The sequence below is a fragment of the Pseudopipra pipra genome, chromosome 4, assembly GCF_036250125.1.
Source record: "Pseudopipra pipra isolate bDixPip1 chromosome 4, bDixPip1.hap1, whole genome shotgun sequence".
Taxonomy (NCBI): Eukaryota; Metazoa; Chordata; class Aves; order Passeriformes; family Pipridae; genus Pseudopipra; species Pseudopipra pipra.
Window position 1 is genome coordinate 76,004,501 of NC_087552.1, and position 14,994 is coordinate 76,019,494.

General features: G+C 57.4%; 1 protein-coding gene across 5 annotated transcripts in view; it reads left to right on the forward strand.

Annotated features, from left to right (window-relative positions):
- The window catches only part of ZNF638 (zinc finger protein 638), a 48,336-nt gene that overhangs the window by 29,565 nt on the left and 3,777 nt on the right, over positions 1–14,994 (forward strand). For all 5 annotated transcript variants that reach the window (XM_064653645.1, XM_064653641.1, XM_064653644.1 and 2 more), the window contains 9 exons: positions 1,027–1,079; positions 1,407–1,538; positions 1,683–1,811; positions 2,100–2,141; positions 5,047–5,187; positions 5,592–5,717; positions 9,009–9,058; positions 12,249–13,572; positions 14,809–14,862. In XM_064653645.1, coding sequence (XP_064509715.1) covers positions 1,027–1,079; positions 1,407–1,538; positions 1,683–1,811; positions 2,100–2,141; positions 5,047–5,187; positions 5,592–5,717; positions 9,009–9,058; positions 12,249–13,572; positions 14,809–14,862 — 2,051 coding nt within the window. The remainder of the gene's footprint in view (positions 1–1,026; positions 1,080–1,406; positions 1,539–1,682; positions 1,812–2,099; positions 2,142–5,046; positions 5,188–5,591; positions 5,718–9,008; positions 9,059–12,248; positions 13,573–14,808; positions 14,863–14,994) is intronic.

Below are 14,994 nucleotides of genomic sequence, written 5' to 3' on the forward strand. Positions count from 1 at the left end.
AACCAGGTAAACTGCAAGGTTCTCTTAAACCTCTCTGCTCTTGGGGGCTCCGGGAGCTGCTCTCCAGCCAGGCAATGGGAAGGACACGGGATTCCAGGAAATAAAACCTGTGAGAGCAGGTGCAGGGGCTGGACCAGAGCCCGGGAGTTCATCGGGGTGGTGAAGGGGCTGAAAGCTCCCAGAGTGGCTGCAGCCCCCTGAGATTCCTGTGTTTCAGCAGCCAGGACAGTCCTGGCAGGAGCTGTCAGTGTGACTGGACACTTGCACTGCCCCCATGGATCCAGGCTCTCCTGTGCTCTGTTTGCAGCTCCTCCTCTGATTCAATCCCCTTGGATCAGTCGTTCCTGTTCTCCACGTGTTCTGTAACTCATCCAGAGCAGACTGGCTGTTAAACCCTGCTCAAGTGGGGACTAATTCTCAGTTACTGTGCCTCAGATAGTACTGATAAGGAAAGGTCACAGAATCCTGGAATCATGGAATGGTTTGGGCTGGGAGAGACCTTAAATCCCATCCAGTTCCACCCCCACCATGGGCAGGGACACCTCCCACTATCCCAGATTGATCCAAGCCCCGTCCAACCTGGCCTTGGACACTTCCAGGGATCCAGGGGCAGCCACAGCTTCTCTGGGAAATCCATTCCAGTCCCTTGCCACGCTCACAGGGAAGAATTCCTTCCCAATATCCCACCCAAATCTCCATTTTCCCAATTTGAAGTCATTCCCTGTGTCCTGTCCCTCCATCCCTTGTCCCCAGTCCCTCTCCAGCTCTCTTGAAGCTCCTTTAGGCACTGGAAGGGGATCTAAGGTGTCCCTGGAGCCTTCTCCTCTCCAGGCTGGACATTCCCACCTTGGACCTGTTCTTTCTGGGAGCATTTCCATAGCACTGTCTGTGTCTCACCAGTTTGTCACTGTTAAACATTTAATATTGATTTTTCACAAGGGGTAAAATGCAATGCAGGAAGTTCTTAAAGCTCTGAGGTGTTTGAAGAAACCTGAGCCACTGAACTGCTCCTTCCCTGTTTTCCAGAGCCTCCAGGAACGGGCACACCAGGGGAGGAATCCACAGATCCAGCTGGGAAGGTCAGTGTGAGGGTGGGAATTGTGGGAACACACCTGGAGCCATTTCCAGGTGTTGCTGTAGTGTCTGAAAACGTCCAGTTTAACCCCCTTGCTGTTTGTTTCTGGTGAGAACACACTCCCAGACTGGTTTGGGTGCGGAGGGACCCTAAATCCCATCTAATCCCACCCCCCTCCAGGGACACCTCCCACCAGCCCAGGTTGCTCCAAGTGCCATCCAGCCTGGCCTGGGACACCCCCAGGGCTGGGGCAGCCCCACTCTGGGCAGCCAGCTGGGGTTTAGGGTGGAAGGAGTGGCAGTGCCATACAAAGTGCCTCTGTGTCCTGCAGGACCTCGAGGACCTGTGTGTGGTCCTGGTGTCCAACCTGCCCGACAAGGGATATTCCGTGGAGGAAGTTTCCAACCTGGCAAAGCCCTTTGGAGGCCTGAAGGATATGCTGGTTCTGTCCTCTCACAAGAAGGTATTTCCATGGGATTTGGTGGTGTTTCTGCCTGGAGGAGCAGCAGTGGGGTCTGTAAGGAGTGCAAATGAGGTGCAGGAAGCGTCCGTGGGAGACACCTTGGATAAACTCCAGTTTTCCTTTACGTGTTTGTTCTTCTCTCAGGCATACCTGGAAATCAACAGGAAAGCTGCAGATTCCATGGTGAAGTTCTACACCTGCTTCCCCATGTCCCTGGATGGGAAGCAGCTCTCCATCAGCATGGTGCCTCAGCACCAGACTGTCAGGGATGAAGTGAGTGAGGGGATCCAGGGAAGCTCCTGCTCAGCTGGGGACACCTCCCTTCAGAGCAGGATGCTCTTGTTGAAGATGAATTTTAAACACTGGTGTTCAAAACAAGGGGTTTGTGCCACTGCAGACTGATGCTGTTAAATGTCCTTGGGGTGCTGGTCTGGTGTGAGAGGAGCAGAGGGGCAGGGAGGTGTTGGTTTGAGTAATAAAGCTCAAATTAATCGTTTGTGGGGAGTCAGTGACTGTATTTCACAGCTCAGATCTTACCTTTTCTCTTCCTTCTTTTTAAAGGAAGCCATATTTACTGCCCTGATTAAAGATTCTGACCCTCAGGTGAGTTACTCCCAACCTCTCCTCCACAAACTCTCAAATCCCTCAATTTAATTGGCATTAGTGTCCTTCCTACTGAAATGTTGGGAACTGAACTGTTGTCTCAGTTTCCTCTTGAGTTAAATGTTCCCTGGGAGCTGGGATTGAACATGCACAGCATTTCTGTGCAGTGCAGGTACAGCTGAGTTAAACTGTATTTTTATTTCTGCTGGGAAAAGCATTTCCAGGCTGTTCCTGCTGGAGGGTCAGTCCCTGGGGATGGAGGGTCAATCCCTGGGGATGGAGGGTCAGTGTCAGTCCTTGGGGATGGAGGGTCAGTGTCAGTCCTTGGGGATGGAGGGTCAGGCCCTGGGGATGGAGGGTCAGTCCCTGGGGATGGAGGGTCAGTCCTTGGGATGGAGGGTCAGTGTCAGTCCTTGGGGATGGAGGGTCAGTCCTTGGGGATGGAGGGTCAGTCCTTGGGGATGGAGGGTCAGGTCCTGGGGATGGAAGGTCAGTGTCAGTCCTTGGGGATGGAGGGTCAGTGTCAGTCCCTGGGGATGGAGGGTCAGTCCTTGGGGATGGAGGGTCAGGGTCAGTCCCTGGGGATGGAGGGTCAGTGTCAGTCCTTGGGGATGGAGGGTCAGTGTCAGTCCCTGGGGATGGAGGGTCAGTGTCAGTCCTTGGGGATGGAGGGTCAGTCCTTGGGGATGGAGGGTCAGTCCTTGGGATGGAGGGTCAGTCCTTGGGGATGGAGGGTCAGTGTCAGTCCTTGGGGATGGAGGGTCAGGTCCTGGGGATGGAGGGTCAGTGTCAGTCCCTGGGGATGGAGGGTCAGTCCCTGGGGATGGAGGGTCAGTCCTTGGGGATGGAGGGTCAGTGTCAGTCCCTGGGGATGGAGGGTCAGTCCCTGGGGATGGAGGGTCAGTCCTTGGGGATGGAGGGTCAGGGTCAGGCCCTGGGGATGGAGGGTCAGTCCTTGGGGATGGAGGGTCAGTCCTTGGGGATGGAGGGTCAGTCCTTGGGATGGAGGGTCAGTCCTTGGGATGGAGGGTCAGTCCTTGGGGATGGAGGGTCAGTGTCAGTCCTTGGGGATGGAGGGTCAGTCCCTGGGGATGGAGGGTCAGTCCCTGGGGATGGAGGGTCAGTGTCAGTCCCTGGGGATGGAGGGTCAGTCCCTGGGGATGGAGGGTCAGTGTCAGTCCCTGGGGATGGAGGGTCAGTCCTTGGGGATGGAGGGTCAGTCCTTGGGGATGGAGGGTCAGTGTCAGTCCTTGGGGATGGAGGGTCAGTCCTTGGGGATGGAGGGTCAGTCCTTGGGATGGAGGGTCAGTCCTTGGGATGGAGGGTCAGTGTCAGTCCTTGGGGATGGAGGGTCAGTGTCAGTCCCTGGGGATGGAGGGTCAGTCCCTGGGGATGGAGGGTCAGTGTCAGTCCCTGGGGATGGAGGGTCAGTCCCTGGGGATGGAGGGTCAGTGTCAGTCCCTGGGGATGGAGGGTCAGTCCTTGGGGATGGAGGGTCAGTCCTTGGGGATGGAGGGTCAGTGTCAGTCCTTGGGGATGGAGGGTCAGTCCTTGGGGATGGAGGGTCAGTCCTTGGGATGGAGGGTCAGTCCTTGGGATGGAGGGTCAGTGTCAGTCCTTGGGGATGGAGGGTCAGTGTCAGTCCCTGGGGATGGAGGGTCAGTCCCTGGGGATGGAGGGTCAGTGTCAGTCCCTGGGGATGGAGGGTCAGTCCCTGGGGATGGAGGGTCAGTGTCAGTCCCTGGGGATGGAGGGTCAGGCCCTGGGGATGGAGGGTCAGGCCCTGGGGATGGAGGGTCAGGCCCTGGGGATGGAGGGTCAGTGTCAGGCCCTGGGGATGGAGGGTCAGTCCCTGGGGATGGAGGGTCAGTGTCAGTCCCTGGGGATGGAGGGTCAGGCCCTGGGGATGGAGGGTCAGGCCCTGGGGATGGAGGGTCAGGCCCTGGGGATGGAGGGTCAGTGTCAGGCCCTGGGGATGGAGGGTCAGTCCCTGGGGATGGAGGGTCAGTGTCAGTCCCTGGGGATGGAGGGTCAGGCCCTGGGGATGGAGGGTCAGTCCCTGGGGATGGAGGGTCAGACCCTGGGGATGGAGGGTCAGTCCCTGGGGATGGAGGGTCAGTGTCAGTCCTTGGGGATGGAGGGTCAGTCCCTGGGGATGGAGGGTCAGTCCTTGGGGGTGGAGGATCAGGGTCAGTCCCTGGGGATGGAGGGTCAGTCCTTGGGGATGGAGGGTCAGTCCCTGGGGATGGAGGGTCAGTCCCTGGGGATGGAGGGTCAGTCCCTGGGGATGGAGGGTCAGTCCCTGGGGATGGAGGGTCAGTGTCAGTCCCTGGGGATGGAGGGTCAGTCCCTGGGGATGGAGGGTCAGTCCCTGGGGATGGAGGGTCAGTCCCTGGGGATGGAGGGTCAGTGTCAGGCCCTGGGGATGGAGGGTCAGTGTCAGTCCCTGGGGATGGAGGGTCAGGCCCTGGGGATGGAGCTGTGGGAATGTTGGCACAGGAACCCCAGGAGTGACTCCAAGAACAGCAGTGACAGAAGGCTTTGGTTAAAGCCAGCAATAAACCACTTCCCAAGGAACCCCAAAGGCTTGAATTTCCCATTGGGAATGTTCCTGGGGAGATCTGCTCCCTCCTTATGGTTCTCCTGGGTACAGACAAAACTGCTCCAGTTTGCTGGGAATTGGTGTTTGCAAAACACACCCAACTTCCAAATATAAAAGGTCAGACTTCTTTGGGATTTCAGGAGTCTGCTGGTGCCTTTATGTCCCTTTGATCCTCCCAAAATCCTGGGATTTATTTGATGTTTCTGGGCACTGCCTGGGGAATGAGGTGTCTCCGAGGCTCTGCTGCCCCATGAAGTGTGTGCCAAGGTTAAAGCAGGTTTTGCCATCCCTTTTTTTTTTTAGGTGAACACTGAATCCATCCATAACCAGTTTGTGCACCTGGGGAATTTGCCAGATGATGGATACAGGGAGCTGGAAGTGGTTTGTGTGGGGCTTCGCTTCGGGAAGGTCGACCATTATGTTGTGCTGAAGAACAAAAACAAGGTAAGCACATGAAATAAATTCTGCAAAGGACCTTCTGGGGAGGGGAAAAAAATTAAGGTTTTCGTGGGGGAAACCTGGGAAAAAACTGAATTTCTGAGGAGGAGTGAAAATGCCAGAATTGCTGAAACTTTTGTTTTGGCACATTTCAAAGGCAGTGACTCACTCTGCTCTTTTATTCAGCTTTCATATTTTCATGTGTAAATCTAAAAATCCAACCAAAAGCTGAGGTGTTTTCAGCTTCAGGCCACGGGTTGGGACTTTTTAAAGGTGACTTTACAAAACCCTGGTGGCTGAAAGGTGAGGGGTGGGGGGTCCCAGCAGGGAAGGAGCTTTGCTGGCTCTGTTCAGGAGCAGGGAAGGGGAGGAATGTCAGCTGTTTGCAGGCTGTGCTCTGCTCCCTCCAGGCCATCCTGCAGCTGGACACCCCCAGGTCAGCCCGCTCCATGCACAGCTTCCTGCAGCAGTACCCCTACAGCATGGGGGAGCACACCCTCAGCTGCTCCCTGTCCCCACGGGGGGACCCTGCCCAGGTAACTCCTGCTCTGCCTGCCCTGGGCTCAGGGGGGTGGAACAGCCTGGGAACAGGGAGCTGGATGGAACAGGGAGCTGGGATGGAACAGGGAGCTGGGATGGAACAGGGAGCTGGGATGGAACAGCCTGGGGACAGGGAGCTGGGATGGAACAGCCTGGGAACAGGGAGCTGGGGTGGAACAGGGAGCTGGGATGGAACAGCCTGGGAACAGGGAGCTGGGATGGAACAGCCTGGGAACAGGGAGCTGGATGGAACAGGGAGCTGGATGGAACAGCCTGGGAACAGGGAGCTGGGATGGAACAGGGAGCTGGATGGAACAGCCTGGGAACAGGGAGCTGGGATGGAACAGCCTGGGAACAGGGAGCTGGGATGGAACAGCCTGGGAACAGGGAGCTGGGATGGAACAGCCTGGGAACAGGGAGCTGGGATGGAACAGGGAGCTGGGATGGAACAGGGAGCTGGGGTGGAACAGGGAGCTGGGATGGAACAGCCTGGGAACAGGGAGCTGGGATGGAACAGCCTGGGAACAGGGAGCTGGGATGGATCAGCCTGTGCCCAGGGAGCTGGGATGGATCAGCCTGTGCCCAGGGAGCTGGGATGGATCAGCCTGTGCCCAGGGAGCTGGGATGGAACAGCCTGTGCCCAGGGAGCTGGGATGGAACAGCCTGTGCCCAGGGAGCTGGGATGGATCAGCCTGTGCCCAGGGAGCTGGGATGGATCAGCCTGTGCCCAGGGAGCTGGGCTGGCACTGCCACTGCTCCCTCGGGATCTGCTGCTGGGGGTGGGACTGTCCAGCAGCTGGGACTGGCTCAGCCAGTCTGTGCTCTGGGATGGAATCCTGCAATGGTTTGGGTGGGAAGGGGCCTTAAAGCCCACCCAGTGCCACCCCCTGCCATGGGCAGGGACACCTTCCACTATCCCACGTTGCTCCAGCCTGGCCTTGGACACTTCCAGGGATCCAGGGGCAGCCACAGCTTCTCTGGGCAACCTGTGCCAGGGCCTGCCCACCCTCCCAGGCAGCAATTCCTTCCCAATATCCCACCTATCCCTGCCCTCTGGCACTGGGAAGCCATTCCCTGTGTGCTGTCCCTCCCTCCCTTGTCCCCAGTCCCTCTCCAGCTCTCCTGGAGCCCCTTCAGGCCCTGCCAGGGGCTCTCAGCTCTCCCTGGAGCCTTCTCTTCTCCAGGGGAACCCCCCCAGCTCTCCCAGCCTGGCTCCCCAGGACACAGTGGGTGATTATCCCTGTGAATTCCTTTCCTGGAGCTCTCATTCCCTCTCAGTGCCATGCCTGTGGGATCCCATTCCCACACCAGGATGTGCTGGAGGCTCTGGTTTCTCCCTTCACTTTTACTCACAGGAGAAAGTTCCAAATGACAACAAGGGCATCCATCCTTTTCTTCCCCAGGGAGGGAAAACAGGCCCCAGCTGCCTTCCCAGCTCTTCCCATCCTGTCCTGACCCCTCATCCATGGTGGAAGTGCTGCAGTTCCCTCTTCAGGAGCAATTAATTAGCCTAAATTCAGGATAGTCCCACTTTCCCCCTCCCTCCTTTCTCCACACCTTTCATCACCTGAACTTTGTAGCTGAAGAAAATTAACAAATCCTTAACAGGTTTAATAATTGTGAGGAATAAGCTCCCTTAGCACTGAAAAATAAGGAAAAGACCCTTCCTTGTAGTCCTCACGATGAGGAACATCCACCAGAGTGATTCAAATCCGCTTTTCCAGCTGCTCCCTGTGTCTGGAGTGACAGCAGAACATCCCTTTGTCCCTGGGAACATTTCATCCCAAGCCAGTGCCAACAGAGAAGGGCATTCCCACCCTGTTTCCCCAACATTTCTTCCCAGCTGCACCTTTTGGGGCACTTGGAGCTGATTTGGGGGGGAGCAGCCATGGAAGTGCTGCTCCATCCCTTTAGAGCTGGATTTCTGGAATTTTGCTGGTGTGTCTGAATTTAATAGTGCTGAAATGCCAAAACCAGGGAGGAGGTGTTGGAGCAGGAAGGGGGATGTGCCCCTGGAGCACAGGCTCATTCCCTGCTGGCAGTGCCCCTGTCACAGCCCAGGTGTCACAGCCAGCCTGTGCTTTGGGGTTAAACTCAGGGCTTTAGTTTTGTCTGGAACTGAGGGGGAGACAAAAATGCCCAAGAGGGAAAACTGATTTTTTCCCAGCTGTTTTCCTTCACTGCATTTGGAGTCTGTTCCCTCCTGTCCATCTTCTCCATCCCCTGCCAAAGGCTGGGCTGTGTGCCTGGGAACCCAAAGGAACAGGAGGTTAATTCCTCTGGAAACCTTTCAGTCAGATCCTGGGGGAAAACCCAAGTAGTTGTTAATTCCTCAGAACATCCTCTTGTTACTTTGGGCACTTATCTCTGGGATAAACGTTCTCAGAAAACTGAAGGCCTTGGAATCACATCCATAAGTAACAGTGAATTCTGCTGTTCCTGGTCCTGATTGTCTGCAGGGAGTTCGGGAAGTGCCTTTGGAAAGGAGATGGAGATCTCAGCACTGAGGATTAAAGGGCTTTTTTATTGTGGTGCCTTTTTCAGGAGACATTATTTCATTTAACAGCCAATCCAGGAGGTTTTTCTGTGGGAACACACAGTCATCCTGCAGGGAATGGCTGGATTTAAGGGATAGGGACTGGCCTGGGGGTCTTGTAGGTACTTGCTCAACTTGGGGTGTAATTTGTTAGAGAAGGTGTGTGGCTGTTTGCTTAATAATATTAATAATATCAGCAATAAAAAGGAAGAGAAGGGGAAGAAGGAGGAGGAGAAGGGGAAGATGGAGAAGGAGAAGAAAGGGAAGAAGGAGAAGAAGAAGGGGGGAAAGGAGGAGGAGAAGGGGAAGGAGAAGAAGGGGGAAAAGGAGGAGGAGAAGGGGAAGGAGAAGAAGAGGAAGAAGGAGGAGGAGAAGAGGAAGGAGAAGAAGAGGAAGGAGGAGAAGGGGAAGAAGAAAAGGAGAAGAACATGTTCCCCCTGAGCTCTGCAGCCATTCACACCCTCACAGCACAGGAAGGAAGGTGCTGTGTGGGCAGAGGAGTGCTGGACATCCCTCTCCTCCAGGTGTATCCCAGACCCAGAGCCAGTTCTGCTCCACACAGACCCTCAGTGCTGTGCCACGGGTTCTGTCTGCAGGGTGCTGGGACATCCCCTGCAGGGCCAGCTCAGGGAGTCCCTGCCCTGGGCTGTAGGACAGTTCCCTGTGCTTTGATCTCCCGTGTTTGGGTGGTGGGCTCTGGGATGTGGAGCCTCTGGAAGTGCTGAACTCTGACCTGGGTTTTGCCTTTCAGGCCGAAGCTGGGAAGAGAGACCCGAAGAGGGAGGAAGGGAGCAGAGCAAGGTATGGCCTGCAGGTGCTGGGGGGTTGTGTCTCCCTTTCCTTGGAGTGCCCTGTCCATGATCTGGGGGTGCTGAGCCTCCCTCCAGCCCAGCTCCATGGAAAATCCTGCTGGGAGCTCCCCCAGCCGTGTCAGCTGCTCCTCCCTCCGTGTGCTCTGTGTGTCCCTGCAGAGCCACAGTGTTTGGGATTGCATTCCCAGCCCATGGAAAACAGGAGGAATCCTCTTTTGTCACTGTTTCACTGCTCTGCCAGGGTTTTCCCCCCGGGCCTGGCAGCTGTGTCTGGCTCCACGTGCTGGTGAGAGAATTTGGGGGGTGTTTAACCCCCGAGGGTTTCTTTCATCCTGCAGCTCCTCCTTCTGTCACAGCCCCTGGCTCTGTTCTTTCTGTTTCCAAATGCTAAAAATGCACTGAAACTTCCTTGTTTAACTTATTGACATGAACTTCACGCTGTGATCCAGGTCCTGAAGTGATTTATAGAAATGTTTGTCTGCTCTAGAACACCAGGACCCAGGGTTGGTTTGTGCCATTTCAAGCTGTTCTGTGGATACTGGTTGTAGTAAACTTTCTGTTTGTGGAGTAACTGTTTGTTGGTTGTAGTTCTGATCATGATTTGTTTTATAAATGGATAGAGCATTACAAGTTTTTGTTAACAAATGTGACTTAAATCACTTTCTGTCACTCAAACCCGTATTTCTGGAAAAGTTTTGTTGTTAAAAACCCCCCAAAAGTGTGTGATGATGGTCCTAAATTCCAAGTCATGCCATTATACTCTCTCTCTATATATACACTGCTCTATATTTTCAGACATCATTCCTTTCAGAAGTCGAGTTGTCATTCCTTATTCCATGAAACTCCTCCATTTTGGGAACATTCAGTTCCCAAACCGTCTCTTCCTCTCAGCTTTGCAGCCACACAGGGAACCTTTCTGGTTCCAGCCAGGTGGGCTTTACCCAGTGCAGTTAATTCCTGATGATCAGGCGACTCTTCCCTGAATCCCAGCCCCTGCTGTGGCTGCTGAACACATGGAAAGCTGCCCTTTTCCCCTGCAAATTCCCTACTCCACACGTGCTCCTTGTCTGCTCCCTGAGCCTTTGGGGCTCCCTTGCTTTAGTTCATTTCATAAGAAGCAGAAAACATCTTAAATATTATTATAGACCTGAAGCCCTTCCCTGTGTTTCTGGAGAGGGAGGGATTAGTGAAATTTGGGGAGCAGAAGGGGCTGAAGAACCTCTGGAAGTTCCCCTGAGCTGGGAATTGCTCACACTTGGTTTGAGCACTGATGTGCTTTCCTGGCTGCCTTTGGTTGGGGTTAGTTGTCCTGGGCTGGGACAGCTGGGGGTTCTTCTCCAGGCTGTGACTCCTGGCCCATCCCACTGCTCCCTGTGCTCCTGGTTTGCTGGGTGTGGAGCAGGACATGGCCCAGGCTCTGTGCTGGGACTGGGTGTGGAGCAGGACATGGCCCAGGCTCTGTGCTGGGACTGGGTGTGGAGCAGGACATGGCCCAGGCTCTGTGCTGGGACTGGGTGTGGAGCAGGACATGGCCCAGGCTCTGTGCTGGGACTGGGTGTGGAGCAGGACATGGCCCAGGCTCTGTGCTGGGATGGGCTGGAGTCACCCCTCACATCCCTGGGCAGGCAGTGCCTGGCAGTGATCCCATGGTCCTGGATGCTTCCTGGGGGTCCCTCCTGTCCCTCTGCCCATCCCTCTGTGCCCCTCAGCCTGCTCTGAGCCCACGGGTGGGTTTTGGGGCCCCCCAGGGCCCTGGGAAGGCCCAGGGTGGGTGTTGTGTCCCCTCAGGATTCGGGGGGCGATGCCTCACTGGAGCTGTGACAATCCAACTGTGCTGAGCCCTGTGCTTGGGGTGTCATCCCTGTTCCCAGGCACTGCTCCATCCCTCCCAGGAGTGCCTCAGCAGAGGCTGTGAGGGCAGGGCAGGGCTGGACCTTTATTTAATTCAAGTCTAACCCTGGGCCTGGATCTGGCTCTGCCGGCCCCAGAGCGTGCTCTGCTCCACAGGCAGGGGAGACTTCAGCAAATCCCAGTGGAAGATGCTCAGACAGAAGAGGAAAATCCGTGGGCACAAACAGAAATGTTTCATTGCTGTCAGAATCCCCTCTGTGTCCTGGCTGAGGGGGCCCAGCCCCTGGAGAGCAGAGGAGGGACTGAGGGCAGGAGTGTCCCCAGCCCTGCTGCCCCTGGTGACAGGCAGGGCTTTTCCATCTCCAGTGTTACACTGGTGCTGGGAAGGGTCTGGGAGCAGAATTCCCATCCCTTCTCCTCTCTCCGTACATTTTGTCTCCATCCCCTCCCTTGGACCTGGTGTTTGCCCCAGCTGAATGGATTTACCTGTTCTTGCAGAATCTTCCTCTTCTCACTGAATCTTCCTGTTGCTCCGTGTTTGTCTCTTCCTCTCCTTATCCCCCAGCTTGGCCACTTCCAGGCTTAACCCTTCCCTGAGCTGAGTCCATTCTGTCCAGCTCCATGCCTTGCTGGGGGGTCTGGCTGAGCTGGGAGGTGCTGGATGCTCCTGTGCTGGAGCTCTGTGGGATAACAGGCATCTCTAACTCCAGTGTCTCCTGAGATCCCCGTGAGGGATTCGTTCCTTCAGAGAACACAAACACCCCTCATGTCTCTGGGAGTCCTCTGAGGAGCTCCATGCTCTGTGTGGGCACCCTGGGCTGTGTCCCCCCGGGGCTGGCAGTGGGTTATCCAGGGAAAGCAGAGCCCAGAGGAGCCTCTGTGCCTCTTGTGCGAGGTCAGCGTGGTTTGAACCCAGAGCAACCCCTCCCTTCCCAAAAACTGAGCCCAGCCCCAAACCTGCTGCTCCTGGCAGAGCTCTGTGCTGCTGACTGCCCTGTCTGGAGACAGAGCCAAACTGCTGATTCCTTAGTCCAGAGGCCCTGGAGCTTTGTTTTCACTGTGTTTTCACTTTCCCACTCCGGGATGTAAATTTTGGGGGGCCGTGTGAGCCCTGAGGTCCCGGGGCACTCCTGGCACGGGGCCTGCCCACAGTCCTGCCCACGGCCTGCCCTCCAGGTGCTGAGGTGAGTTCTCAGCACCATCACATTCCTCCCCTCACGTTTGGCAGCACCAGCCCAGTTCCCAGGAAAGGCCCCGCCAGGAGGGTTCTGTGAGTGTGGAATTCTCAACATGGTTTGATTTCTTCTGTTTCTTTTAAATGCATTTAGCGCTGGCTCGAAAAAGTCTCCCGAGGGGTCAGGAGTGGTGCCAAGAGCAGCTGCTGATCCGCCAGGAGAGCCCAGGGGGGCAAAGAGAGGAGCCACTCCCGCCTCCAGTGGCACGGAGGAGATCCCAGCGGGACAGACGGAGCCCCCCGAGCCCCAGCCGGGAGGAGCAGCCAGGGAGTCCCCTGGGAGCCTGGCCCGGACGGCTGGGGAGGACCTGGATCCTGGGATTGGTGTTCCCCTGAAACCTGCTGGCACCAGATCACCTGGAGAGAGGTCGGAGGAGAAGCCGCTGCCGCCTTCCAGTGCGGGGACGGAAGAGGCTCCTAAAGGTCCCCCTGAACCAAAGCTGCTGGAGAAGGGAAGCAAGGAGGGGGATGAAGAGTCGTCTGCCCCTGCCGTGGAAGCACTGGGATCGGCCAGCAGGGCTGAGGGGGATCCAGCAGGCCGTGGGGGGATCCCAGCAGCCGGGGAGGCAGCGGGGGCCAGCCCTGGAGCAGCGTCCCCCGGGGATGAGGGGGCTCCCGTGGACACGGTGTCACCGGCTGTCACCCAGCCAGCCAACGAGCTGGCTGCTCCTGGGAAGAGCCCTGCTCCTGAGCCTGGGAAAAGCAACCCTGAAACGTCTGGAGCTCCGGTGGCCGAGAGGAGACCCGTCCCTAAAACCAGGGAGGCCCCAGGGAAGAGACTGGATGTGGCTGGAGCAGAGGAGGGTGTGCTCAAAGCTGGACACGCTGCGGAGGAGAACCCCGGGAAGCTCTTGGGCAAGGCTGGGTTAGAGCTGGAGAAGCAGCTTGGAAAAGCAGCAGCCAAGGCTGGGGCTGCTCTGGAAGATGCTCCGAGTGCCGTCGGTGGGAGCAACGCGGGAAGTTCGGTCAAAAGCCACCAAAACAAAGGGATGGGAGCAGCAAACCCCGACAGAAGCCACCCGGGAGCTGCACTGAGCCCCTTTTTATCCCTCAAGGAGCCCGCTGTGGGTAAAACCCTCCTGAGGGCAGTGGTGTCTATCCCCGATATCTTCAAGGCCAGGGCCCCAGCGAAGAGCAGCGAGCCCTCCCCGGGCAAAGGGGGGGAGCAGAACCCCCCCAGAGCCGAGGGCCAGGCAGGGGGGGACAAGAAAACCCCCTCCAAAGCAGCCCAGCCCGCAGCAGGGAGCGCCCAGGGGAGAGGGGGCGGCAGCTCCGCAGTGGATGGACAGGGAGGCAGTGGGAGGAGCTCATCCCAGCAGGAGAAGGACTCCCAGGTGGAATCTAGGGCTGGTTCAAAACAGAGCCAAGAGGGAGAGAGTGGAACCCCCGGCACGGAGGAGGACCCCGGCAGCACTCAGGTGAGAGGCAGGAAGGTCCCCGTGCCAGCGCTGACTCCGGGCTTCTCCCAGCCTGGCACAGTGGCTCCGTGTTCCCCTTCCCTTTTCCATAAATCCACACGAGCTGACGGGCACCAGTTCCTTTTACCTGCAACACCAGGGTGGAACTGGTGGGAAAACCCTGCGGAGGTGTTGTGGAAGTGAGTCATGGCTGTATCCTGACTGTGTGTCCTCGGAGTGGTTCCGGATGGGAGCTGAGCTGTGTGTCCTCCGGGGAGCTGGGGTTTGCTGTGCCCAGTCCTGCTCAGGCACTGGGCACTGGGATTTGCTGTGCCCAGCCCTGCACAGGCACTGGGCACTGGGATTTGCTGTGCCCAGTCCTCCTTGGGCACTGGGAGCTGGGATTTGCTGTGCCCAGTCCTCCTTGGGCACTGGGCACTGGGATTTGCTGTGCCCAGTCCTCCTTGGGCACTGGGAGCTGGGGTTTGCTGTGCCCAGTCCTTCTCAGGCACTGGGCACTGGGATTTGCTGGGAGCTGGGGTTTGCTGTGCCCAGTCCTGCTCAGGCACTGGGCACTGGGATTTGCTGTGCCCAGTCCTGCACAGGCACTGGGAGCTGGGGTTTGCTGTGCCCAGTCCTGCTCGGGCACTGGGAGCTGGGATTTGCTGTGCCCAGTCCTGCTCAGGCACTGGGAGCTGGGGTTTGCTGTGCCCAGTCCTCCTTGGGCACTGGGAGCTGGGATTTGCTGTGCCCAGTCCTCCTTGGGCACTGGGAGCTGGGATTTGCTGTGCCCAGTCCTCCTTGGGCACTGGGAGCTGGGGTTTGCTGTGCCCAGTCCTGCTCGGGCACTGGGAGCTGGGATTTGCTGGGAGCTGGGATTTGCTGTGCCCAGTCCTGCTCGGGCACTGGGAGCTGGGATTTGCTGTGCCCAGTCCTGCTCAGGCACTGGGAGCTGGGATTTGCTATGCCCAGTCCTGCTCGGGCACTGGGAGCTGGGATTTGCTGGGAGCTGGGATTTGCTGTGCCCAGTCCTGCTCGGGCACTGGGAGCTGGGAGGAGGCTCCTGAGGTGTCACCCGTGGTCGGTGGCCGGTCCCTGGAGCAGCAGCTGTGCCCAGCCCGGGGCAGGAGCAGCCCTGGGTCCATCCCAGAGCAGCTCCTGGGGCCAGGACCAGCCGTGTCTGGTGGTGGGTTTGGTGTCCTGGGAGCGGGGCAGGGGCTGACCCCGTTCCATGGGAATCCCACTCTCGTTCTGCAGGGTCCTGGTGGGGACAGGACCAGTGGCACTGGCAGCAGTGGGAACCAGAAGGAGGTAAGGATGGAACCGTGGGGGGATTGAAGGTGCAGAGGGTGTTGATGTTCCGGGCCAGGCTGAACAGGGCTTGGAGCAACCTGAGCTGGGGGAAGGTGTCCCTGCCCATGGACAGGGGGTGGCTCTGGGTGG